The 27846-nt window shown below is 41.4% G+C and overlaps 1 protein-coding gene across 4 annotated transcripts in view; it reads left to right on the top strand.

The window, feature by feature from the left end:
- The window catches only part of myo3b (myosin IIIB), a 62855-nt gene that overhangs the window by 14684 nt on the left and 20325 nt on the right, over positions 1-27846 (top strand). For 2 of the 4 annotated variants that reach the window (XM_070975959.1, XM_070975960.1), the window contains 21 exons: positions 1196-1261; positions 4167-4322; positions 7312-7396; positions 7500-7616; positions 8220-8324; positions 8437-8520; positions 8649-8851; positions 8927-9025; positions 9122-9236; positions 9319-9445; positions 10047-10257; positions 11053-11200; positions 12371-12524; positions 12697-12785; positions 13600-13729; positions 20758-20837; positions 21579-21599; positions 22740-22817; positions 24511-24716; positions 27019-27130; positions 27271-27433. In XM_070975959.1, the coding sequence (XP_070832060.1) occupies positions 1196-1261; positions 4167-4322; positions 7312-7396; positions 7500-7616; positions 8220-8324; positions 8437-8520; positions 8649-8851; positions 8927-9025; positions 9122-9236; positions 9319-9445; positions 10047-10257; positions 11053-11200; positions 12371-12524; positions 12697-12785; positions 13600-13729; positions 20758-20837; positions 21579-21599; positions 22740-22817; positions 24511-24716; positions 27019-27130; positions 27271-27433 (2549 nt within the window). The remainder of the gene's footprint in view (positions 1-1195; positions 1262-4166; positions 4323-7311; positions 7397-7499; positions 7617-8219; positions 8325-8436; positions 8521-8648; positions 8852-8926; positions 9026-9121; positions 9237-9318; positions 9446-10046; positions 10258-11052; positions 11201-12370; positions 12525-12696; positions 12786-13599; positions 13730-20757; positions 20838-21578; positions 21600-22739; positions 22818-24510; positions 24717-27018; positions 27131-27270; positions 27434-27846) is intronic. The other 2 variants (XM_070975962.1, XM_070975961.1) reach the window with 1 other exon arrangement.

Genomic DNA, 27846 nt, shown 5'->3' with positions numbered 1-27846 from the left:
TCTTCCTTCGTGGCTTAGTTACAGCCGTCAAGCGCTGTTGACACCTCTGTGATTTTGCCTCAATCCACTCTGAGGAGCGTCTGACAGTACAAGCTCTGCCTGGACCTAGATTTGAATAAGCCATTTGTGTTTACAATATGAGCCAGCACTCTCACAAATACTGAAAGAAAAAACTGCCTGAATTTGCTAAGCACAATGAGCGCACTTGACAGTGTTATCAGCAGTGTGCTGCTATATTGACTTTGTAATGTATAAGCAATATGGTACAACATCAAGGCGAGAACGTGTCTTCAGGCTCACATTAGAGGTTGCATTGAAGCAGTCAGTTACTGGCTTTGATCTGCACTTTGGAAAGGATTGCCTGTCGGAGTCCTTATCAAAGACTCGACTAACTTCGTGCTGCAGAAACTGACAGATTTTGTACCCGAACATCCTCCCCTCCCTGCCAAAAAAAAAAGAGCAAAATATGTTAAAAATATGTCAAATATGTTGTCGTTTAATGTGTAGCTCCCTCTGGTTTGTTTGTGATAAACAAAATGGAATGGTTTTCATTTTTTAAATCCCAAATTCATGCAGTTTTTTTTTTCCATTTCCTCTTTTAGATTTGGTTTTCTGCTTGTCTGACAGCATTGTGAAACAGCACATGTGAGCTAATTAACACGGTTAATAGATGTCTCGACCAGGTCTGTCACTGTTTGCCTGACAGTGACAAAAAGCTCAGCCTCCAGCTGTCAGACTGGCAGCTCCGTGTGAAGATGACTGTACTCAGGCCCATCCAGCCTTGGCTCCTCATACAGACCTGCCTCCTGTCATCATGCGCACTTGAAAAGTATTAGCCTCATTATAGATGGCCTCCGTAAATGCTGCTGACAGAGGTATAACTAGCTCCCATAACTTTTGGCTCCCAATGGCAGATGCTTGCTGCCAGACAGCGGAAGAGCTGTTGTCATTTGTCACTTTTTCTGTGGCTGCCACAGACCTGGACCCCGACCAGCTCGTCCTCGGACCGAAAACTCTCACAGGAGTCTGACGGTTACACTCTGCCTGCCAGCGATCATTTGTCAGCTAGCTCAGGAGACGAGCTGAAAGGCTTTAATTTCCATTAGGGATCACCGTGATGTCATTTGAACGCATTTTATAAAGTCGCTGTACCTCAAATATTATGCTGATTTTTATATGTGTCGTTTTGTTTCAGAAATCCCTCCCCGACATTACGAAACCCAGAGCAATGGTGCAGAAGTTTTAGCCACTTCATCGGCCAGTAAGTGATCTAACTTCAGCCTGTCAGCCTTTGTCCTCTTTCTGTTGTAATGCTTTTTAGAACAGCTGTTATTTTCCAAAAAAGGGTGTGAAAGCACTCAGTAGACAGCAACAATTAATGTTCTACAAAGACCCTGTTCTGAAGGACTGAGGCTAATTCAGTTTCAATGCAAAATAGCTACGTATTGGCCAATATTTATCTATGGTAACATTTGACATTAAGGTTCACATATTCACCATTAACTAGTTGCTTATTACTGTAGCTTGTACATCAGCGACACATTTGCTCTTTATTAGTCATTACAAAGCACTTATTAAGGCCTTATGCTGCTTGACCACATTCTACTACTGCTGGACCATTAACAGTAAAAGTTTTCCTCCTAATTACTGCTTACTAATAGCAAGTAAGGTGGCTGTTGTACTTGAATTACGATCTTAATTAACTAACCATAACTCCTTATAACCCTAACCCCCAGAATAAGGTATTAATAAGTGCCTTACAATGTCTAATGAAGAGCCAATATGCTGCTAATATGCTAGTAAGCGGCTAGTCATGGTGAAAATGTGTATCTTCTTATAAAGTGTAATCTTATTTATTTATTTATTTATTTATTTATATATATTGATGTAGCATAAATAGACTGTTTTGTGAAGAATCCCTTAAATATAATTGGTGAAATATTTGGTTTGGTTAATGAATGACATGGTGACATATGTATGAGTGTTTACAGCAGAATGTAAATATGGTCTTTCAAAATATTTTAGTTAACTGTTGCGCATCTTTATACAAAAAAAATAACACCTTAAACAACCTTTATTGCTGCAATTTGCTTCATTGTAATGTGTCATTGCATGTCTACCTACATAATAGTCTATCAGTATCACCACATGATTTAACTGTATTAAATGGCAATATGTTTAATACAATCTTGTAATAATAATGGAATCAGATACCATTTTAAAAGAGCTTCATGTGTTAAATCTGTTGGTAAGATATTTGAATCTCTAAGTAAAAGTTAAATATCATCAGTTAATATACAGAACATAAGAAGATAAACACTCATATTACTTTCTTGGCATCATTTGTTTGAGCTGCTTCTCATAAAAATGTCAGCCAGTTAAATCTTCATGCAGCATTTGTCCAGTATGAAGTGACACAACATACATGGAGATAAGGTTTCTAAGTGAGGAACAGCTCAACATTAGTACGACATGCAGCAGGCAGCATGTGCATGTAAACATGGAGGGAATTGAAATTGATATTTTATAGCCAGATTCTATCAACCCTCTTGTCTTTCTGTTCATTGGCTTTCATTTGTGTAAATCTGCCACAGAGGAACAAACTAATTCACCTGAGTTATCAGGTCTATCTGAGGCCCAGATAACTTATCATGTGCTCCGCTGTGCAAAGCTAATAATGTCAGGGGTGTGCTTGTAATGGTTGCTCAGAATATACAACCTTAATATCTACCACGCAGAGGTGTGTGAGTCTGAACCGTAATGAGAAAATAAAATTCAATTTGCTTGGAGAATTATGTGCAGGCTTGGTTTCTCCCTAACATTTATGTTGGAGCTTTACGCTGAAATGCAATAACTGAAAAGGAGTGAGTGAAAAACAAACAGACCGTCTGCCTTGAAGGTCTCTTTTTGTGTCACTTGAGTTATTGATTGGTCAAGTCAGAGTCAAGGCATATTACCCCTTAAACCAGCCGACACACATAGCAGTGATGTTGGTTTTTATGCTTTTTACAAGTGTAGCTGCAATGGTTTTCATTGGATACATTTTGGATTGCAGCTCTGTAATCTGGGCTAATGGATTGTGTGATATCATATCAAAGATAATCTCCCCAAACAAAGCCCAGCTGAGTTCAATGTGGGGAGGCTGGACAATGTTATCAAGCTTTGCAGGCTGTTTGTGAAGCCCTTTCAGGCCTGTGTGTGTGCGTGTTTTTGTGTGTGTGTGAGTGAAACTGAGGTGGGGGGGTGTTTTTCAGGATAATGAATCCATCACCAGTGTCTGCACTTGTGCAGCCAAAGAGCTGACTTCTGTGACAAAGTGGCCTGCCGTTCAGCATCCCGGCAGCACAGCCCTGCTAATAGCAGCAACCTCTGCTTAATGTCCTGACGCTAATGAATTCATGGAATTAACTTTCAGAGCCGAACAAACTGATAAAAGAAACAGAATTTCAGTGTAGATTAGGCGGTGGGAATTAGATTGGTGTTTTTCTACTATCTTGCCTCTACCTGCAGTTGTTGGCGTTGTACTGCTCACGCGCACACACACACACACACACACACACACACACACACACACACACACACACACACACACACACATGCATGCACATGCACGCACAGAGCCAGACGTTGAACATCTTAAGCTGATAAAGTAATTGAACAGCACACATGTGGATTCTCGATGCATGCACTGTTGAACTCAGGTGTCTTATAATTTCGTCGTTTTGCCTCACAATATATCGAAAGTGTCAGAAATGAAAGACACGTTTGTTTTTCTGGATGTGTGCTGCTTGACAGTCAATATTTTGGAAACCTTTGTATCAGCAGCTAACTGATGCTGAATTGTAGCCACAGGCCGGTATCACAGGCTCACATCACCTACTGGCAAACACTGCACATCACAGATAGGACCTGCCGCTGCGCCGTAGCGGGGCTTGTTTGGACTCGGGGCCATGGTGATAGTGACCATGTGGTGGTCAGATTAGTGACCCAGACTTAAAACACTTGCAAGGAGTTCCCTGCTGGTGTCAGAACTGATCCAGACAAATCAGCTTCCCACAATGCTCAGGTGCATGAGTTTCTCCTCAGCTGTTTAATTCACTCTGATTTGAAGAGGCTTTGTCTGTCTGACGTGTTCAAAGTTCTCTCTCTGTTGTTGTGATTTTAAGGTGTCTGATAAAGGATTTTGAGGCACGTCCATCTGTGACCCACCTCCTGGAGCATCCCTTTATTAAACAGGCCAACGGCAAAGACGTGGCACTCCGACAGCAGTTAGCTGCTCTCATCCAGGAGCAGCAAGAAGTGGGATGCAAAACCAAAACCAAGTAAGTCCATTGATTTTTTTTTTTATGCTAAAACTGCAGAAGAAATAACATGCTGCAATGACACTTGTGTGCTGTCATAGGAGTTCTCCATTGCAGCAGAGGGGCATTGACCGGGTGGTGATATTTTTTCTGTCCAGTAGGGGGCAGGGTCTCATCTTCTTATGCTCCGAACTGGTGATGAGCCCCAGTAATGGACAATACCGTTTGTGATTAAAGAGAAGTTAGGGGAGTGTGACTAATTCAGAAGGAGTGATTGTGCTGACTAACCTTAGATTAATAAATGCCATTTAGGCCAGCGGATGTGGCAGCCATTCTCATCGGGAGTCCTTAGTATAAAGCACTTCCCCGCCTGTGTGATTAAACTAATGATGGAGTAAATATTCTGCTCAAGATTGATTTACTTATGAAAATAGGTGACATTTCAACTGTACTGCCTTCTTGTTGCTTGGATTTGAAGCAGCTAAGTAGAGTTTTTCTTTACAGATTGCAATAGCAGCTACTGCACTGTACAAACTGTTCTGTATAGGTAAATATGTATGGATAGATAGATATGTATAGACAGAAAGGGTGACTCTCTGCGTCTATGATGTGTCATGATGAGTAGTTTAATCTCAGATACTCTCATGGCAGCAAATGACAGAGCAGAAAGTCTCCTGTTATTTACAGGAGAAATACTGACTTTGGCAATGCTTAATCTTCATTATAAAGGAGTTCGCTGAACCTGCCCTTGACTGAGAGTCTTGATGTCGTGCCAGCTCTGTTTACTCCCGAGAGTGTGCAGAGTCGCTGCCTGAGCCTGATCCCAAATTCCTGTCCACAGTGAAAGTGGATAATGGGATTAGGAGCTTGTAGGGCGAGAACTGGGCTCGCCCGGTTTAGTCTCTCATGCCACAGATCAGCGCACAATGACTCCAGATAAGAATAAAGACATAGAGAACTTAAAAGTAGCTTCCATAGGTGGAATAGTGTGATTTACTTCAAAGCAGGAGAGAGGCAGAAGCTAGAGCTCTCAAGTCCTCCTCTCAGGGGACATGATGACAAGTATTCACTTTAGAGGGACCACATATTGAGCATGTGACTTCATTTCTGCGCTGTTGCATTTACACTATATTCAGAATACAAAATGAATGCAAAGGCAGAGGAGGAAGCAGTTCCTCTAACCTGAAGCTTGAATATTTTCAGTCACGATAGGATTGATTATTTATTATAATACAATATAGATACATCTTGTGAGTGAAATTTTTTATTGTTTCAGCAGCTTTTTTCATTGAGATGTAACCAGGTTTGGATGGTTTTTCAATGGTGTTTGTTTGAAAGGCACAGTTGGTGTTTTTTTCTAAGTGGTCAACAAATCCCATGAAAAGATCAAAATCAGCAATTCATTAGTCAATCTTTCACTACTTTCTGAGGAACAAAACAGCTAGCCATTGTAATATTGACCAAACATCACTGGAGTGAGAGAGTAAGTAAGGAGTGAATGGTCTGTTTGCCATGGACTGTTTTCGGCTGAGGACTAATACTCAGTTGATGCTTGCTCCACCTTTTCTTAAGTTTAAACTTAGCCTGTAATTTAGGTGCTATGAGTGGAGGTTTACACATCACTAAACTGAACCGCATAAACTAGTTTTTATTCACAGTAAAGATTAGTTGTCACCAAATATTTAGATCACACTACCTGTCAGGTAACTGTTGCATAGCTATCTGAGCTAACTGTTGTTAGCTTGCTAATATACATCAAACTGAGTAAAAGAGGTAATATAAAATATGGCCGGCATGTCTGACCACTTAATTAAAAGGCTGTTTAATAAAAACACAAAACAAAAATAATGTAATATACCTCAAGCTACAAATGCTAATGCTCATGAACTTGAGTTGGCTAGGTTAGCGTGATTGGATTTTCCACTAATTTTAATCTGCATAAATACCAGTAACTCTGAAACATAACTCTCCATCTCTGTATGTCTAAGCAAAACAAAGTCAGATCTACATTTAATTACCATGTTAATTATATCACCTCCTTATTATTTCTGGCAGTTATGCTACAGTGACTTTTTTTTTTGCATAAGCTAATTGTTAGCTTTTCCCTTGAAGGTGCTACAAATGTTTCCTAGCAACAAATTAACATATTACTAATTACATATTACTAAAGTCTTTATTGGTACAATGGTACGATTTAGCAAGTCACTAGTTTGAAACTAGCTAATCGTTGATAACTATGTATGTAAATCCTAATAAACTGCGGTGCCCAGTGCTATAAGCCTGGAACTATTTATGGTAAGGAATAAGATATAATACATATAAAGAAGAGAGGGTTGCGCTCAGTAATGCATTGTTTAATTGATTATTCTAGTCATGACCATGGAAAGAAGTAATTGTGTGAGTGCGCGAGTGAGCGACCCTCTCTTCTTTATGCATGGTCATAGATATTTAGGATAATTCACCAGCTGGTCAGAGCACAGTGGCAGCCTTAAGAATAGAATAAGCTATTATAGGAGTATGCTAGGTAAGCTAGTAAGATCAATTCAGTGTTAGTCTTAGACTTTTCATAGGATTTGATAACAATTATACAAGTATAAATTATATCCAATCCTATTCTTTAAATGTCATAGACATGGCTGATGCACTGGAGTCTATTGTGCATTTCCACACACATGTCTGTGGACACATAGAGCCGAAGCGCAGCCCTCTTTTGCTCTCATTCACACACTCTCTGGTGTCCCCTGAGGTTTTCCACAATCCCGTGGAGCCAGCTGGCTCGGTGTTGACCTCTGCCCACAGGGGCTCATTGGAGAGTGATAGGTCAAAACACAGATGAAGTGCAATCACAGCTTGTGATAATGGGAGATGTGTCCCCTGGGAGAGCTTTAAGGGCTTCACACAAACCTTGGAAGTGACTGGGTCTTACATCCGGCCAGTCAAACTACTGTTTCTCATTTGGGGATCACTTTACAGCTTTCTGAGGCATTATCATGTCCTTGCCTTCATGCAGGCACGAGCGGATCAATACTCGTAAAACCCTCATAATAGAGAGCTGTCCCGATGATGATCTGGTAAACCTGGAGTTCTTAGATGAGGTAAGATTTAATGTGTTTATCTCATCATGCATTGATCGGTCCAAGGTACAATCTTGTTGATGCTATGTGTGTATGTGTGTGTGTGGTTTTTTCTTTTCTGCAGGAGACGATAATCAGCCATCTCCAGAAGAGGTATGATGAGCTGCAGGTATACACTTATGTTGGTGACATCCTCATCGCTCTCAATCCTTTCCAGAATCTCAGCATCTACTCTCCACAGGTTGGTTATGGGCCAATCACAGTGTTTTCCCAGTCACAGTGGAAATGATGAATGATTACTCATCAGTCATTTCACTCATCCGGCCTTTGTCAACACTGAATGTCTAAAGTTCTCACCAGACAGAAGTGTCAGCTCTTCGTCTTCACTCTAACGTCCATTCTAACCGATTTTCATATCTCACCAACTATTTAATGGATTTTCATAAAATTCTGTACAGACGTTCATGATCCCGGAGGCTAAGTTCTACTGATTTCGGTTATCTCCTGACTTTTCCTCCAGCACTGCCATTTTACTGAAATTTGGTCCATACATTCACCCCTCAGGAACTGTGATAACATGGTGATCTCTCATCAGTTCACACTTTCAGTTTGTCCAGTACTTTATGACCAAATCCCTCCCAGCTAATGACAGTCCCATCAGCTCTGGCTGTACTTTGTGTTTAATGCTAATTAGCAAGTGTTTGCATGTCAACACGCTGAATTACAATGGTTGAAAAATCTGATTTGGAACATTACAGTAAAACCAAAAATTGGAGAAAGATGGAGTTTTTTGTAATTGAAATTGAAAATAACGTGCCTTGTGTTTGCGTGTGCTCTCTCTTAGTTCTCTAAGCTGTACCACGGTGTGAAGCGGGCTGACAACCCTCCACACATCTTTGCTACTGCAGATGCTGCCTACAGAGGCATGGTGACGTTCTGCAAAGACCAGGTTTCCAACAGAAAAATTATTTGATGAGTAGAAACATGCAGCACTGTGTATGCCAGGTGGCCAAGTCTGTCTTGAAAAAGATTTAGACTTCCTTTGTTTCCCTTTCTTTTAGTGTATCATCATCAGTGGGGAGAGTGGCGCAGGGAAAACAGAGAGCGCTCATTTGATTGTTCAACATCTTACCTTCTTGGGAAAGGTATAGTAGCAGTGCAGTCACCCACTCATTGTTAAATCTGTTAATACTGGTGCTGAATACTGCATAAACTTTACACTATCTTGAAAAGAAACCACGGTTTATTAAAAGAAACATCTCGTTGCTCCAAGGCAAACAACCGGACGCTGCGTGAGAAGATCTTGCAGGTGAACCCCCTTGTAGAAGCCTTCGGAAACGCCTGCACAGCTATCAATGACAACTCCAGCCGCTTCGGCAAATACCTGGAGATGAAGTTCACGCCCACTGGAGCCGTCATCGGGGCCAAGATATCCGAGTACCTGCTGGAGAAGTCGAGAGTCATCAAACAAGCTACGTATGTGCTGCTCAGGCTTGGTCTTATTGGAGTTTCCTCTGTTATATTTCTGATTACTGGGTTTGTTCCTTTCAGGGGGGAGAAAAACTTCCACATATTTTATTATATATATGCTGGGCTTTACCACCAAGACAAGCTGAAGACCTACAGGCTGCCAGACAGGACGCCTCCCAGGTTGGAAGAGCAGTTTGACATGTTTTCTGGTGCTCTTGCCATCTTTCCCTTCCTGTCATGGTGATTAACATTAATTGTCATCATGTGCATCTGCAGGTATATTGACAGTCAGCACCGCAAAGTGATGCAGGACATTGTCTCCAGCAAACTGTACAAAGAGCAGTTTGACGCTATCCAAGAGTGCTTCAGAAACATCGGCTTTACCGAAGAGGTACGTTAGTGCTCGATCAAACAGAGTATTTGGTTGCAGATCATTTAAGTGCTTTGATATTTGTATCTTTTTCTTCTTTTAGGAGGTCAACTCTGTTTACAGGATTCTCTCAGCCATTTTAAACACCGGCAATATTGAATTTGCTGCCATCACGTCGCAGCACCAGACTGATAAGAGTGAAGTGCCTAACGCGGAGGCCTTAGAGAATGGTGAGATCTGATACATCAGCCGATGTGTGTTCTTGTTTTAGCCGGAGAAAGCAGAGGAGGAGTGAGTTATGTCGTGATTTAGATTGTACTAAAGAGAGGAGGCTGTTTTATGTTTTATCCCTCCTTGTGTGATGATTTAAGGACTGCACTCTGTAGTAAAATGCTCTCCTTCTCTGCAGATTTTTTTTCTGGATGGATGATTTTTTAAGAACTTGAGTTGTGTTTTAAGAGGGAGCCTCTTAGGGAAATGTGTTCACGGGTCTCTGTGTTGTGTTTTTTATGTTGTGTAATGAACTGTTTTGTACAGTAGGTTGTTATTTTGTGCAGCAGTATATTGATTGTCATATAAGCCTTTGTGATCACTGTTATTGTGCATAATACAAAAGAAACAATGACTCAATCTTACTTGTTACACAGAAAAAAGAGGGAAAAAGCACGTTTTTGGTTAGCTGCTGAAAACATAATATAAACCGAAGCACAGAACTGCTTTCCATCTACATATTAATGTAAAGAAGCTGACAGTAAAAGATGTTATGCTAATGATAAAGGCAGATGAGCTCTTGATTATCAAAATGATTAACCCTCTCATCTCTCCCGTCAGCTGCGTCTCTCCTCAGCATCGGCCCTGAGGAGCTCCAGGAGGCGCTGACCTCCCAGTGTGTGGTCACCAGGGGCGAGACCATCATCCGCACCAACACCGTGGACAAAGCCACCGACGTCCGAGATGCCATGTCCAAGGCCTTGTACGGACGCCTCTTCAGCTGGATAGTCAACCGCATCAACTCCCTGCTGCAGCCTGACACGAATGTCTGGTGAGTGTGCGCTGGTGATGAACATCTGCGCGGACGTTCGCTCTTCTTCGATTACCTCGAGCGATCGCACGGTTTCTGCAAGGCTCTGATGACCTTTATGGAAGTCTGCAGAGGTAGATGCAAACATGCAGAGGAGAATATCAATGGGCAAGCGCAAGACAAGTAAAAGGAGAGCAAAAAAAAAGTTTTAATAAATTTTTGATACAGAGTTGCGTGCAGAGAAAATAATGTTCAGATGATTAAAAAGACTTCAGAGAGACTGCAAAGAGGCTGTTCATTGATCCAAAAGAATTCCTTCATAAATATGAGCGTCGACTGTCAAGCAGTCGTCTCTCAGAGATGTACAAAAGCCAGAGTTCCTGTCTGCATTCCAGTCATCTCTGCTGTTTCCTTATTGCCATTAATAACCTGGTAGCACAGGCTAAAGGTGACCTCTGCGTATACTGGGTAATGACTGATCATGAAAAGTAGCAGCTCCAAGCACTGAATATGAAATGCAGAGCGTTAAGTCTTCATGCTGTGTTGTAGAAAGGAGCTCTGTTTGTGCAGATATTGAAAATGACTCGAGGTTAAATCAATAGAGACTGAAATCAAACCATTTAAGAAGCTCTTTCTTTTTGACAGCTAATGTTTGTGATTTCTCATCAGGCTATGAGGCCGTCCAGACCAGCACTCCGTATTTGGGTTGAACTTGGATTATCATGAAAATTTTATCAATTAATATGGCTGCTGGGGATTTGCTTGTTCCATTACATAGAAGAATAAGTTTGTTTGTCCCCTTTTCCTCCTTTGAAGTGCCGCAGAGAGCGGCATGAATGTGGGAATCCTGGACATCTTTGGATTTGAAAACTTCAAGAAGAACTCGTTTGAACAATTGTGCATCAACATTGCCAACGAGCAGATCCAGTTTTACTTCAACCAGCACATATTTGCCCTGGAACAGGTGAGTCTGACACACAGACAGAGGTTACGGACGGTATGTGTGTGCGAATGCATCATGCTTAAGATGTCATGTAATGTGTTGGCTGTGAAAGCATCCACAAAACGACACCCAACAGTAAAACATATCGAGCAAAACAAATTCCCTTTAACACGCTGTTATGGAAATCAGTCATTTTGGTTTTATTTGTGTGTTTTCACATCCACCAGGGCAGACATGAGCATTTTGCTTTTAGCCGGGCTGTGATGTGCAAAGGATTGTTTGTACTGTTGTGTACCACCAAATGACTCTCTTAATTGATTTAATGAAGTTGTTTTCCCCGAAGTGCGAGAAGTCTTTATTTTCCTTGATGGAACTGAAGAGACATTAATCAAGAAGCGTTTTGCCATAATGCCTTTTAGTCAGCTTTAACTTTGCAGCGGTCCTTTTAAAAGAAAAAAAAACAGGGGCATTTCATTTATATAGCACCTTTTATCACAAGCCTTGTATTTAAACGCATACAGCAACACACGTACAGAAGAATACACTTAATAAAATGCAAACATAATGATTTATTGAGGCAGGATCTCACACATGAACAGTTATAATGGTCCCTGCTAAGCCTAACCCTTTACACATTAATTACAGCAGTGATCATTTTAAATAAGGCCTGTGGAAAAGTTTCTCTTCCACAAACAAGTGCGAGCTGCCCCCGATGAAGAGCTTGTGCTCGGTGGAGAAGAGATTTTTATTGGGTGTAGATGTCTTCAGTCTTGCAGTACACAGAAGCTGATTATTCTGAATTAATGACTTAAACATGAGGACGGTTTAGATCCATTGGTTCCACTTTATTAGGAAAATATATATTTAAAACAACTTTTTGATCTGAAATTAAATAGATGCAATAATATGATATGACTCTGGGTTATTTGCAAAGTGAAATAAATTATGAATAAGTAAGTGGCTCTATTTGTTAGTTCAGAGCTGCTCTGTGTTACGCATTCAGTAAAAGACTCTATTATGCTGTAAACTTCAGCCATAGACACACACAGCCGGCTGCAGCTGTTTGGTTTTGTTGATTAGAAACTCTTTCCCCCCCACATATTCACAAATTATATTTAGCCCGGATTGTTTAATGGGGTCATTTAGAGAAATCATTAACTAGATTATGCTACATCCACTGGTTCTAATTAGATGGAATACCAGAGCGAGGGGGTGGATGCCAGCCTGGTGGAGTACGAGGACAACAGGCCCATCCTGGACATGTTCCTGCAGAAGCCCATGGGCCTGCTGTCCTTGATGGACGAGGAGAGCCGCTTCCCTCAGGCCACTGACCAGACCTTAGTGGGTAAGACTGCAGCTCCTCCTGCAACACGCTCACACTAAGAAAAATTCATGCAAGGTCAGAGGTCACTGCTTCTTTGAATGTCGCTGCACTTCTCGCCACACAGTTTATAAGCTTAAAAATGCTCCTACCTGTGCTTGTATCTTAAGCTTTTTTCTTCATTTCTTGCCTGCAGATAAATTTGAGGACAATTTGCGCTGCAAGTACTTCTGGATACCGAAACGTGTGGAGCTTTGTTTTGGGATTCAGCATTATGCAGGGAAGGTATGAAATGACTCTTTGGATGTGTTTCACCGGTGTGGTAAGTTTTTAAAGCGTCTGTCACAAACGGCACTTGGCGAATGGCGAGGTGAAGCAAAGTAATATTCTACTTACTGTCTGTCTGCCTATAAAGTTTAATGCTTTGCACAGTGTTTAGATAAAAATCACGATGCAGCATGAGATCTATGTAGACCACAGTTATCAGACCAATTAGAAGTTATTTCAATTGAGAATTTAATATGCGAGATTAGGCTGTGCTATAATTAATTCATCATGTTTATTGACTTTCAGTGCTGATACGATCATACTGCCTTTCGCAAAATTTGGTTGTTTAAATGAATGATTCAAACTATAATTAAAAATATAACAAAATTAGTCTTTGAAATTTTTTTTTTTTGCATAAGATGTGTGAACGTGTTTTTCTGATATAATGTAGAGCAGTTGAACACAGCTCATGGGTCTTTATCCACAGCGGACGTTTTGACTTGTCATGGTGAGAAAATCATACGTGTTATTAACAGCATGGCTCTGCTCAGCCAGGACAGTGTGAAGGTGAGCCAGCCTGAACAAGACCAGGACCCTGAAACTGAAGCAGCTAAATGGAATTCAGCCATCATCAGTTTGTGTTTTTCCTGCTGTGACATCTCAAAATGTCTTCTCATGTTCACACGTGATCTCATTTTCCATTTGCCTGTTATATATCGATCTCATTTGTACAATGTTAATACATTAATAACCGATTTCAGCCCTATGGAGGAGGTCATGACAAATCAGATTGTGTCTTGGCTCAGGCTGTTTATTTTGTCTCACTCGACAGGTAATGTACAACGTGGATGGGTTTTTGGAGAAGAACAGAGACACCCTTCCTGCAGACATCGTTGTGGTTCTGAGGACGTCGGAGAACAAACTTTTGCAGCAGCTTTTTTCCAGCCCCTTAACCAAAACAGGTATGCTATGATACAGGCCTCGGTAAAAAAATACAGCAGTGTAGAACATCTCCGTCATTAACGGGAGCATTATTCCACCACTAACCACAATGGAAATGGAAATGGAAACTTTTCTTTGAGACAAACTATTGTTAACAATGCCAGGTTCTGACTGTATTACTCTGTGAATTGTGCTGCTGTCTACTGCTTCCATAAATGTTCAGGTAAGTGGGTTTCTTAAAGACGCGGCTCCCAGGCATCTCCTGGTCCCCCTTCATTTCAAGCCTCTGTGTGCCATGCTCGGATAAATCTGCAGCCTCCATTATCTCTTGAGAGGCTCAGCTCTCTGCACGGCGCTCTGTTTTTATTTTCACTAAGCTGTCCCTCTTGGTTTCCCACTGCTGAATGCTATCTACAGATTGTGGGTGCAGTGGGATATTTTTATGATAAGGTTTCTAAATACCCAGGGGATGAAGAAATAGTATTTAGAGAACACAAAAGCAACTCTTCCCACCTCTTTTCTGTTGGTTAAATGAAGGTAGAGTAATGTGCTCGTCATTAGCCGTGGCTGCGGCCTCCTGGTCACTTGACTTAGCAGAAATGCTAATAGATGTTTTAAATGATCAGATTCCCACTTCCTACTTTATTTCAGCTAAGCCACATTATGTGATTCACTTCTTTTTAGGGACCTGTAAATGCCCGCTTTCAGTCCCTGTGGCATTAAAAGGAGCTTCAATTCACAAAAGGCACCTTAGCTGAGACTTCAGCAGAAATCTGTGTGATGTGTCTGTAAACTTCAATTGCAGGTTGTGCACAAGGGAGCCTTCAGCCACTTCCTTTCTGCAATTAACGGCTTCAGAGGAGCACTCTAAAAACAAATTCAGAGAACACTTCATTTCAGTGCACAATGGCACTGAAGGGATACTGAGATGTGCTGTAATGTTTACTGCTGCCGCCTCTGAGTTGGTTAGGTCTGAAAACGTCTTTATTTCCTTTTTGTTCCACTGCACTTTTGTCCATCCTGCCGTTCAGACTAGTGGATCGAGCGGATGCGATGATTTGTCACAGAAATAAACTCCGTGTTGTGCAGTTTGAGCCTTTTTATCCTGAAAAGCTCCACCAGAGCTCACACTTACATGTTCGTTTAAAGGCAGTATGACTGTGATGTGCTCACAGTCAACTTTCTGTTATTCCTTTGGAGTTGGAGGTCCAATTTTCTTATTGCAGTTGGAGAAACTGCGGATCATCTCATTAGATAAATGCTATGAAATGCTCTGCTCTGGCTTATCATTCTGGAAAAGATGGAGCGCCGTTTAAAGTGAGATACAGCATGGCGGAAGAAAATTATAAATCTATTCTTCAGGGTAAAATTTGTGGGGGGATTTAATTTGCATTTTACTTCGCATTATAGATTCACTGTTATCTGTGAAATTACCATTATCTGGGGGGATCTGATGGAAATCTGCTTTACGCCAGGGTGGTTTCACACTGTGGGTCGTCTCCTCACGGTGTCACCACTAGGGGACACCCTCGTAGACCTGCAGCCTGACACTGTGGTGGAAGTGAAAGAATGGATCTGGGATGTCAAACTACACCCAAAGATGCAGCAAATGATGATATTTCTGCCAGTACACAAATCAAACTGTGGTGATACAGGAACAATTCATAGAAACCAGATGATCTTCCTCTATGGTAATGTTTGTTTAAAGTTAAAAACTGACACACAGTCCACGTTTATTTCAGTAGACCAGCCTTTTATCTCACACGGCAGATTGAGAATGCGACGGTCTGAGTATCGATGTGGTTCATGTTTGGAGAACAGTAGGAAACTAGGAGGGCCCCAGAAAGTAAAAAGCTCCCAGGCGGTGAATAGCGAGGCCACTTGAGCCCTGCAGAATGTGGGTCCTTGAGGCTTGGACATGTGGTGGTGTTTTGTCAGAGGAAATGGGATGTATTTGCATGGACAAATTCATCAGAGCCAGGGCCTTTCCCAGATCAGGGGGATCACAGTGTTTGAATTGGCTGGGCTCAGTAGGGCCTGCCAGGCCCTGGGCAGCCTGCGGTCAACAGTATGGGTCTCTGTGGGTGGGTGGGTGGGTGGGTGGGTGTGTGTGTGTGTGTGTGTGTGTGTAGCTGCAGGGCTGCCTGGCCTTGCTACTTGCAGCACAGCACATCTGCACACACAGCACCTTAAGACTGCCAGTCCTTTGTCAGAGCAGAATGAAAATGGAGGATGTGCAGAGTGATGTGTGGCTTATGAAAAGTTCAAACGGTGGAGTGTGAAGATTTATTTCCTGCAGTTTTCCCCCTTATTGATATGCACTAGTTATCTTTTCTTGGACTTGCACACTTTATAATGTATGGAGAAGAAAGAGCAACGTTATGAGAAAGACCTGAAGTCCACTTTGTTGCCATTTTGAATTATTGGTACCCACACCAGCTGAGCATTTGAAATGTTCATGTGATTAAACTTAAGCAAAGGCTAAATGTATGTCGAGCTGTAGCTGCAAATACATTTTACTTAAAAGTCTGATTTAGTGGTGCATGTATGCGGGAGCAGCAAAGATTTTTGTTTTGTGTTTGAACTGAGTCCATTTACTCAGCTACTTTAACTTGATCATTTCCATTTTATGCTACTTTACACTTTGACTTCACTACATTTCAGAGCTAAATATTTAACTTTTTACTCCACTACATTTGTCTGATGTGTACTCGTGTTACAAGTTACTTTGCAGACTCAGATTCTACATAAAAAGCATGCAATTACATTAGCTTTGAAGATATGATGCACCACCCAACAGTATTATCAGCTTCGCCATGATCTACTACACCATTAATTAATAATTCAATTCAATTCAATTCAATTCAATTCAATTCAATTCAATTTTATTTGTATAGCGCCAAATCACAACAGAAGTTGTCTCAGGACACTTTCCATATAGAGCTGGTACAGACCAAGCCATTAATCATTAACCATACCATTAACATGATATATAATAATTTAAGCTAATGCTTTTGTACTTTTGCACACATTTTAGATGCAGAACTTTTACTTTCAACAGAGTAACACTTCATATTAAGTTACAGATATTCACCATTAGTTTCTTATTAGCATGCATATTAGTAGCATATTGGCTCTTATTAGTGCCTTCTGCACGACCATATTCTACAAGTACTGGATCTTTAACTGGAGAGTTTAACCTCCTAATTACTGCTTATTGATGTAAGTAATGAAGCTGTTCTACATTAATTACAATCTTAATAACTAAACCTTAGACTAAGACATTAATAAATGCTTTATAGAGACTAATAAAGAGTCACATGCTGCTAATAAGCAGCTAGTTAATGGTGAATAAATGTACCTTCGTATAAAGTATTGCCGAGTATTTTAATGTTGTGGTATTGCTACTTTTACTTGACTAAACCATCTGAGTACACAGTTAAATTTTGCTGTGGTGCTTATAATAGATACAGTACAGTGCCTCGAATGTCCACAATCTCAGAGCTCAAATTTCTTGTGAGTGAATTTCTATCTTCTATATTTTACCGTTGTAATACTGGATAAGTTAATGAAACAAGCTCAATACTCTCCGGTGAGATATCAAAGGTTATAAGTTCAAGTCCGTCATGTATGTCGAACAATTTACATCGGTTTTCTCGTCTTCACATGAAGCCACAGCTGCAGATCCCTCGTCCCCTGCATCCCCCTCCGTCTGCCTTCATGTTAGGAGATCCTCCTGTGTAGAAATGACAGGCTTCTCCCAGCGATATGACACATTTGGCTCTTTGTTCTCTCCCAGTTGAAGCCTTTTTCATCCCAGTGGGCAGACACCACAGTCTCTCACTAGACTTCCACACACTCTGGCTACCAAGAGAGACACTCACTAAGTATTACTTTTGTTCAGTTTCTCCCCTAATCGTGGTATTGGAGAATGTTTTGAGTCAGCAGTGGGATTTTTGACGGCCCAGCACATCAATAGCGAGGAGCCAGCTCTCCTAAGTCACATGGTACAACATCCTTTGATAAATGCAACACTGTGTTGTGTCACTAAAAGCCAATTACACCATGCTTTTTATGATTGATCTGCTCTGACAGTAGTGGATGGCATTTAAATCAACAGCCCCCGGAGCCATCTCTAGGCATAAACGGTGGTGGTTATGGAGGGTGGGGAGGGTGGCGGGGGGTTATGGGTGCTTTAATCTCATTTGCTTGGTTGCTGAGTTGAGTTTCTAGATCACATGTTTTCAAAAAGAGAGCGGGAGAGCGGCGGAGATATCCAGCAAGCCTCTGCTCACTCAGCTCCGGAAGGCTGCTCTCTCTTACAACTTTGATTGTCCCCCGTGTCGACAGCTCGATCCACAGCTTCTGAAGTACAAGGCGCACACTGGCACTCATAAAAGCGTGTAGGGAGGTGTCATATTGAACGCAGGATTGCTTTTTAATCCCGAGCACATTGACTATTCTTGTCAATAGAACCCCAATACAACTGCCAGCTTGAGCTTTTTTTTTTTCCTACAGGATTCTTGCTGGGCTTAATTTTCAAAGTGAACGCACAGATGCCAAGGAAGGCTTTTTCTCTTTCTGCCCCCCCCTCCTTCCTCCCCTTCCCCACACATTGCACTGCCTCACTGCATGTTTGTCCTGGAAGTCCATGCCAAGAGCAACATGCGTGAAGCAGAAACGATCAGTGGGACGCCCCTCCACCGCCTGTTTCTCAAGACTGAATGACCTGATGGGAAATATTCCCCTCACCTGCTTTCCTCCTTTAATTATCAAGCTTTGAAATCAACCTTTCTCTTACTTTGTTTTCATCATGCGTCTGTGTGAGAGCACTGACACCAGTGAGAAGCGCCTCCAGCTGTAACTGGAAACATATGTGGCCTTTTTCTTTAACTGGATCCACTGTCATAAGAACAAATCTTCCCTTTTCTTGCTCGGCTCTTATTTGAATAATTATAATCCACATCATTAGACCAGTCCCCCACTGTATCTAAATTAGAAGGTCTTCTTTCAGGCCGGACATCACAGGTGTTCCCTTGGTTTCATGTCTCAGGAGACAGAAATCTTTGAGGATACTGTCTATTAACCCGTGCTCTAATCATCTAGTCAGAAGGGGATATGAAACCCGCCAGAAGAATGAATTAATACGACTCGCCAAGGAATACAAGAAGAAAGCAGCGAGTGTCCATTTGCGAGGCTTAGGTACAACTGTCATAGTTTCTCTCTTCCCAGCGCAGCCCCTTCATCTCCCCTTGATGGTGTCATGGAAGTGAGAGGCGTGAAAGCACAGTGACACTCCACGAGCCCGTTCCACTCGCAGCCGCTAATTCATCATGACAAATGTGCTCAGATGATCTGGCCCAGCAGCACTAATGGGGAGAGGAGAGAGCGCACTTCATTTGCACAAGACCCACTCCAATTAATCCATCCAGCTTTACTCTGGGCTAATTGGAGCGGGGCCCTCCCTGCCTGTGTGCTGGTAATATACCCGACACAGTTTAACGGCTCCTGTTCTCAAAGATCATACTTTTTTGTGTGTGTGTGCGTTTGTGTGTGTGTTTTTTTGTGTAGATTGTGCCGAAGGGGCATTTGAGTTTGTAAAATCTGTCCCCCTGATCCTAAACACAAGGCCCTCTCACAAACATGTGTTCATTATGAGCAATTAACTGCTCATATTTCCATGTTATCATATTTTACACTTCCCTTTCTTCTATTTTTGGGTTCAGATTCAGATGTTTTTCCAAGCACATTATTAGCAAAAATAAAAGTGAATATTTTAACGTGACAGAATATCTGGAATTTTGTTTATTTACCAAATGCAAAATGTATTAATAGCGTAATAAACGAGCAGATAAATAAATAAAAATTAGCAGATAGCTGTCAAATACTAAAAGCAGTCCCATCACTAGCTTAAAAGACTGCTTGAGTCCTTTTGAAGTGCTCTCACATCATATGTTTTGGCTTGTTTTGACTACAGAAGAGAGAGCGAGTGTGTGTGCGTGTGCATGTGTGTTCGTCTGTCCCATGAGACGCCACATTGCTTTGGCTCACTTTAAAACCTTTGGCACAAATAGCGTGTTCTTTGTCTAAAGTTAGAAGTGGTCTGGCTGTTAATTAATCCATAATAAATTGATTTTGATCTCTCCAGTGTTTGATTGATGCCTCTAATACACACTTGATAGTGCAGAGTCCTCTGAGGAAGGCAGGCGCTGATCCAGTCTTTAAGTTTCTGGCTCGTTGTCAGGCCACGTCCTTAACAACTGACGCAAGTCTTGAAATTATATATCAGAAGCCGACTGCATATTTGCATTTTAGAAGTTCGCCTGTGCACGGTAGAAAATCTAGAACAATTGTTGGCCTGTCACTTCAGCTTTATCTTAAAAAACTTACAAAGGTTTTCCTCCTTGCCATACACGGCTGCTTGGGTAATGCTGCCTCCTGTGTCTGCAGACGTATTTTTCTAAAGGTGTGTGTGGCACATCTGTGCAGCTATTGTTTATTCATGGAGTAAACCCTTTGAAATGTGTTAAGATACTTCCCACTCATTATAAAAATCCTGCCACCCATGGATTAGGACTTTGATGTCACCAATCCTGCTTCAAAGGCTTCTTTCACTGCTATTAATCACAGTTTAGCCTCTGAAGATATAGCCAGAGAAAACATTTGGACATCTTGTGCAGAAACTTTGAAATGTTCAGACTGTCTTGCATATGCTATGTTCATATCCTTTCCGCTGTGTGTGGGGTTGTTGGACTGCTGTGCACGCAGCTGCACTCCTGAGTCCATGGGATTCAGCTCAGATTTAGGCTCCTTCTGAACTGTCTTTTATGCTGTGCTGCAGTATTAACACTACTGTTAACCTAGTCGTGTAGCTCTTCACTTTGGTTTCCCGTGTTTTGAAAAAGAATATCACCTTAAAGTTTTTACGGTATCTCCATGTGTGATAGTTCACTCTCAGCAATCATTTCTTCCCTTTATTCACTCAGCTGTTCCAACTCTAAGCTCTGAATAAACCCTGACATGAGTACTTATGACTGGATTTGAACAGGAAATCTGGCGACATCCAGAGCCCGGGTCACTGCTGCCTCCAGATCTCTGCCGCCACAGCTCGGTTCAGGACGCACCAAGGTGAGGCTTGCGCTCCTGTGGCACAAATCATCAGATCTGAGAACATATTGTTTTTTTATTTGTTGCTCACGGGCATTGCAGCATAAGAAACCCAGTAAAAAGTTGTGCTCTGAAGCATAGCCACATTAATTGACTACCCTGTTATGTTTGCTGTCTTGCTTGTGGTGATGCAGCATCGCCATCTGGCATTCGGTGTCTACGACATAAAAGTAGTTTTTCAGACTTACTAACTATTGTTGTTTTGTTGTTAATGGGCACTTCAGTATTGTAAAAATGTTTGAGTCCTCACAAAATCAGCTCAAATGGCTGCATCGACGTACTTCAATAAGAGGACAGTTTCATGAGTATATTCCACAATAACCTTCACGTAGAAACACTGAAGGACTCACAAAGAAGTGTTTGCTTTCAGCCTCTTCTCTTAATTATGTTCGTACCGAGATTCTTCTTGCAGTGTCTTTTTGTAGTGTTGCACACACTGGCTGTAAAGTGGAAAGAAATAGCTTTCAACTGTCTCATCTCTTGACTATTTTACTCATTTTAAGGGGAAACAGTTTGTCAAATCATAATGTCTAAGATACGAAAGTGAAAATATCTTTGTGTGGTTATTTTTACATGGTCTTCACATTATGATTTATAGCAGGAAACCCCTTAAATGTGAATTTCAGCCTCTTTGCTTCTTGTCTATCCAATTCTCTCTTCCTTTATTTCCATGTCACTCGCCCACATGTGCCACACTCAAAGTCTCCCAAATACCTATTGAAGGTAAGGTTTCTGTTGAAAGTAGTACACGTTTCAAAATCAAAATCTATCTCTAAATCACAGATAAATGAATAAAACCGTTCAGTGAAGTCAACTGATCAAAATATTAGTAAATCAAATTGAAAGTGTAATTATGTTTCGCTAACTTCGAGCTGCGTGCAGCTTCGCTCATCTGACATCAATCACCGTCTGGCTCTGGAAAATGTAAATCGTTTCTTTTGAACTATTTTTTCAAACCGCCACAATTTTGCGTCTTTAATGTAAACAAATGCTCTGCGATGCATCTTTTTAGATTATAGAAATACTTAACATGGCAGGTCAGAATAACTGTGAGAAAAACAGTTTTACTTTGTTGAACTTCCTCTAAGCACCTACTCAGTGATTCCCCAACAAGAAAGGCCTTCTTAGCAGCAACTCAGTGTGATTGATGTAATATGTATGCCGTCATGTTCTCAATCAGAGCTGGGGAAAAGTTGACAGACACCGACACTTACAAAAAGTTACCAGTACAACCAGATTAAAGTAGCGTGACGGTTGTTAGAAAAAGTGGAAGTGAGTCCGAGATAACCATTTGTACCAAAGTGTCAAAGCATCCCTTCAGCCCTCCCTTCATGGAACTCAGAGACTGTTTGACGTACCTTTCTTTCTCTGTACTGGGATGAAATAAAATGTTAAGATATGCACTTTGCTACGTAGACTTACCATAAAATATCCATTGCATCATTAATTTTGATGAAGCCATGAACTGCGAGGGCCATTAGAAAGCTTATATTGTGTCCTCGTTAATCCGTCGTCGTCGTCGTCGAGATGACTGTCTGCTCGGTGACGGCTCGTCTCATTACTCAGAATGCTGTGCAATTTTCCCATGCCCCACAGCAGTGCAGAAATATTCTCTAGATTGTTAGCTTTAAGTGTTTATGGGGCTATGTTACACAGACGGCACAGTTAGTACAGCTGTGTATCCCCAACTGGCCCATTTAGAGGAAGGAGACCTGCTGTAATAATACCTTTATCTCCACAGAGCCCACCGACGACGTCAGGTTGCAAATAAACTGCACCTCATTTGAATCTGCTGCATTTGCGGCGATGCTCCTGGCCTGAGTTCGTCAATGCAGCGTGTTCATTGTGAATGTCTGTGTTCAGGTGGACACCATGGAGATGATGCGTCACCCAGAGGAGACCACCAACATGAGGAGACAGACTGTAGCCTCCTATTTCCGTGTAGGTCTTTTTTTTTTTTTTTTTTATGCTGCTTTACTGACAACAAGCAAAAGTTGCTTCAGTAACTGTTGAACTCTGAAAATAAAGCAGAAACGGCTCAGAACTCTGCTGACGTCAACAAAATGTGTAGTTTTTTTGAAAATATCATTATTAGACCAAACTAGCCTTAAACTGTTGATGCCGTTAGGTCAGCTCACATGTCTCTATTTATTGTGGGTTTCAGTTTGATGAATTTTGAATTAGACTTTTTAAAATCTGCTCATATATTTGAATGCATGTACCGCTCTGGGTGATGTATGAACTTAAGTCTTCACACAGTCTCGCTTGCATCTGAAAATGCTTCAAACTCAATCTTAATGTAAGAAAACAGGTTATGGCTTTAAAGTTTCTCAGAGCATGTAATAATCTTCATAAATTATGTTCAGATGTTGTTAGTGGATAATACAAATTTGGTTTACATTGACCTACTGTATTAACTGAAGCTACTGTAACACCTGATTACAAAACAGAACCATAAAAACAGCTAAAATCCACAGTGACGCACAACAGAAATAATTTTTACCACATTAATTGCTTCCCTCCAGAAGTTTAAGATATCCTTTTTGAATGCTTTTACTTTGATAACTCACGTAATAAATTCAGTGAAGCAGCAGTGAAACTACTCACCAGGTTGCTTTGAGTTTCTCTTTTTAACAGAAATTCTGTTCTCTCTCCCCGTTAGTTTAATTTTGATAAATTCTTCTTTGCTTTCTGTTAATGTTAATTTGCCTTTTGTGACACTTTCCCTGTAGAAAAACATTCCAGGGAACAGTAGTGATTATAACTTCTGAGCCTCTGCAGGGCTTTTAATGTGAAACACACTGAAGATATGATGCATTTGAATTCACAGCAAATAGCAGTAACAGCATAACAAAACAAAGCCACCAGGAGGTGAGAACAGAAAACAGGGAGATGATAATATGATCAAATATGCCTTCAGAAATAAAGGCCTGTCTCAATTAATGTGACTGTCTAAAGGGAAAGCTTAATAAAGTAAAACAATGTCTTTCATCATTATCTGCAAGTTATTTAAAGATGCATCAATCAATGATTTTATTTTAACAATAGATCAAATGACTACATGTATGCGAAAGATTTGTAGTGATGAGCCGATGATGATGATGATGATGATGAGTGATGAGTCAGCTCTCCTCAGCTCTGATGAACCCACCGGGTGCTGCCTGCTGAGCACCAAATCACAGACAGCAAAGTTGGCAACTAGCTGTAGTTTGCACGTTTGCCATAAGAACTTCATATGATGTTAATATGCTGATATGATAATATATAGATTCTTTAAGGCAGAGGTAATAAAAAATTACTTAATGCAGCTTTGAACAATCACATTTGTTTCCTGCCTTGTGATTTAAACATTAGCACAATCTGAAATCCAAAGTAACACAAACTTCCATCTGATGATTTTGTTATTTAGGTCTCTTATATGAGAATTAAAACGTCTGTCAGGTCCTGTTGGGACTGATTAACACTGTCAATTGCTATTCAGCTTGTACTCAGTTATCAAAAACATCTATATGTGGAAAAAGTTTGTGTTTGAGGTTCAGATCATTATAATGGACTTTGATAATGTGATTTCATACGATAACCGCTCTCTGCATTTCTTGCCTCTGCCCACCGGTGTCTCATTGTGTGTCTGCAGTACTCCCTGATGGACTTGCTGTCTAAGATGGTGGTGGGTCAGCCGCACTTTGTGCGCTGCATCAAACCCAATGATGACAGGCAGGCGCTGTGCTTCTGCAAGGAGAGGGTGATGGTACAGCTGCGCTACACAGGGATCCTGGAGACGGTGAACATCCGCCGGCAGGGCTACTCCCACCGCATCCTGTTTGAAGAGTTTGTCAACAGGTAAGAGCCATATCAAGTCGGGCAGCACCTAGACTCTGCGGCACACACATGCCGAGCGTCGACACAACCCCAGAGATAGTGTAGAACAAGTGAGCCATGCTCTGCATCGCACAAAAACACGGGTTCTTTAATTAGATAGGAGTACAAGTTGAGCTGAGCAAGAGGCTGACTAATTGGCAGTCATTAGTGATAGTGCAAGACTAAATCCTACAGCTCTTTTAACTGGCTGGAAACTCCAGTCTGGAAAATATGGATACAATTCAAACAGGGAGGAACTGTGATTATAAGGGGTGATGCATTTTAATGGATTTCCTTTAACTATTCATAAAGAGTTTGTTCTTAAATCCAGTGACCTGGAAAAGCTCAAATGTAGTCTCCACGTCCCACTGGTGTTGGATCAGAACACAATTAAAACAGGACTTCATCATTAGGGGGACTTTACATAAGGGTGTTGTTTTTGTTTTTGAAAATGTGGGACAGGATATGATAAGTGTTAATAAGTGCTACACACTCCTGCTTCAATGTCCAACCCCGTATTTAAAAAGCGTAGACACACACATCCGCCCCAGTGAGGGAAAAATACACATGCTTAGACGAGTGTGGGAAAATGCAAGGAAGCTCATGTCTGATGAATTTTCCTTTGAAAATATTCCGGCCACCTCTAATGTGGAGACTTTAAGATGATATAAAATTTAATTAACTTGGGCTTGTGGCCTGTAGGAAGAAAAAAAAGCTTTTAGATGGTTGGTTAGTCTCACTGCTTCAGGGAAACTTAAAAAATTGTGCTTAATTTTGGTGATCCAAAACTTTGAATGACCACATGTGCCTGTTCTGTGTCCTAGTTTTGGTCCCAATGTTGATTAATGGACGAACTGACGGATGATTTTACCGTTTTCTCTGCAACACCTGTGCATGAAGTTTATGTGTGTGTGTGAATGAGAGAGTGTATTACCACTCCAGACTATTTTAACCTAGCTGTTGAATCCATATCATCCTACCTGAGCCCGGCTGAAGTCATACAGACAGACCCGGCTGGCTAAACTGCACCTTTAGTGAAAACCGATTTAAATTTGTGCTCTCATATCAAAGGCTCGTCTGATGTTGCCAAGCAGTGCTTTGTATTTACCATCAAAGAAATAACAGGTATCAACAGGAATTAGAATGAAAGGCTGTAGACTGAGGCGGGGAGGGGAGTTCAAAGAAGTTTTTCTTCTTGTTGTTGTTCTTCTTTTTGACCAACGCCAGAACACAAGGGATGAACCAGTCCTATTGGAGCCTTGATGTCCCTGAGCAAACAGTTAGAGCCACTTTGTCCTATGCTGGTATTTTGTAAACTACAACAAGAGGATCAGTGGACGGATCCAGACAATGTGAGCGATAAACATGCAGTGAAGAGAGCTGATGAACACCGATAGGCCCAGGCTGATGGGCATTTTCTGTGGCCGCTGAAATAAGAGACGACGGTCCATTCAAAAGAGCTCCAACAAAGGGCCTCTGTTGAGGACTCATGTCTCAGTTTGGCTCTTTTTTTGCCCGAGCAGCCGATTTTCCAGCTGTGGTGCTTCCAGTAGTTGTGTGGAAGAAAGTGCTAAGATTTCTTGTCTCTCCTCTTGATCAGTGGTGGATTAAATTACTGAAGGGGAGCTCCGTGTTTGTGATCGCTTATCTGCGCTACCAAAGCTGAGGAATCCAGAAGGAATGCTTGCACAGATTACCTTTGGATGTTTCACCTGTAATCCTACATTTGCAATTTACACTAAATGAACACAAAAGTAGACAGAAATAGAAGTACAGTTCAATTGAATGGACACGTTTTTCCCAAAGTGTCAAATTATTCCTTTAAGGGATCAGTTGACCTGAATCAAAACCTGTACATTTTCACATGCCCTTCGTTGTGTCTGACCATGCAGATAGTTTTGGTTTTCATTCGTGAGGTTGTCTGCTGCCAAACGCTGATCCATTATTAACACCGATGTCTGGCTCTTCCTTTGCACGGTGTGCTGCATTTTTCTCAACGCTGTCTGTTTCACAGATCAGCTTCCTATTGCAGATGCCAAATGGTGACAGAAAAATTGAAAATGACAAAAAAAAAGAAGAAACACTCAAAGTCTTCATTTAACATTGATCAGATAACTTTTCATTTTGAAATATAATTTTGATGATTACAGCTTTTTTTTAAGCTTTCGTTTTACCATCTGACCCCTTGGTTACACCGTCAGCTCCAACTGGACTCCGCTATAACTGTGCTACAACTACCTCAGATCCCATTTTTCACTGTTTCCCCCTTTGCCTTCTCTCGTAGATATTACTACCTTGCATTTCGGGCTCACAAGATGCCTGAGACCAGCAAAGAGAACGCTGTTGCCATTCTGGAGCGGGCCAAACTGGAAGACTGGGTCCTGGGTACAACAAAGGTAGTGTGATTATTGCACCAAAACAAAAAGAAGCAGTAAAGAAACATGTGTTTGTATTATACCTAATATATAATTGTATATTGTACAAAAACATGTATGGGATACTGGGATACTCTGACCTGGGCTAAACGTGCTGTCAGGTTTTTCTGAAGTACTACCATGTGGAGCAGCTGAACCTGCTGTTGCGGGAGGTGATAGCTCGGGTGGTGGTGATGCAAGCATACACTAAAGGCTGGCTGGGCGCCCGACGTTACCGAAAAGAGAAGGAGAAGAGAAGCCGCGGGGCCATCGTCATCCAGTCAGGTACGCTGGTATCAATTAGACAGTAAACAGGAGGAATTATTCAAACTTAAGTCAAAAACATGCAAATGAACGGGAAAATTCTGATGTATTCTTTTATCAGGTAATGATGAAACGGGTGCAAATTTGAGGCGAATGTGAGCGCCGGTTTCTTCATGACCTCCAGTGTGTTATGTGCGGCGAGTCTTCATGAAAGAGATGAGTTTGATAACCACAGCTTGACCTACGAGGGTTAAGAGCAATGCTTCAGAGCAGACAATAAGACCTCAGAGAGTTCAAAGGGATCCATCCCTCTGCCACCTGGTTTAGCTGTGTTTTGAAGTGGGATCTTGTGTAGTATGTGCAGTCTATTTTGTTTCACAGAGGCAGGTCAGCAATGTCTTCCACACACACACACACACACACTCACACACACA

This window comes from Chaetodon trifascialis, chromosome 12 (genome assembly GCF_039877785.1).
Source record: "Chaetodon trifascialis isolate fChaTrf1 chromosome 12, fChaTrf1.hap1, whole genome shotgun sequence".
In the NCBI taxonomy this organism is placed as follows: Eukaryota; Metazoa; Chordata; class Actinopteri; order Chaetodontiformes; family Chaetodontidae; genus Chaetodon; species Chaetodon trifascialis.
This window is presented reverse-complemented; position numbering and strand designations above follow the sequence as displayed.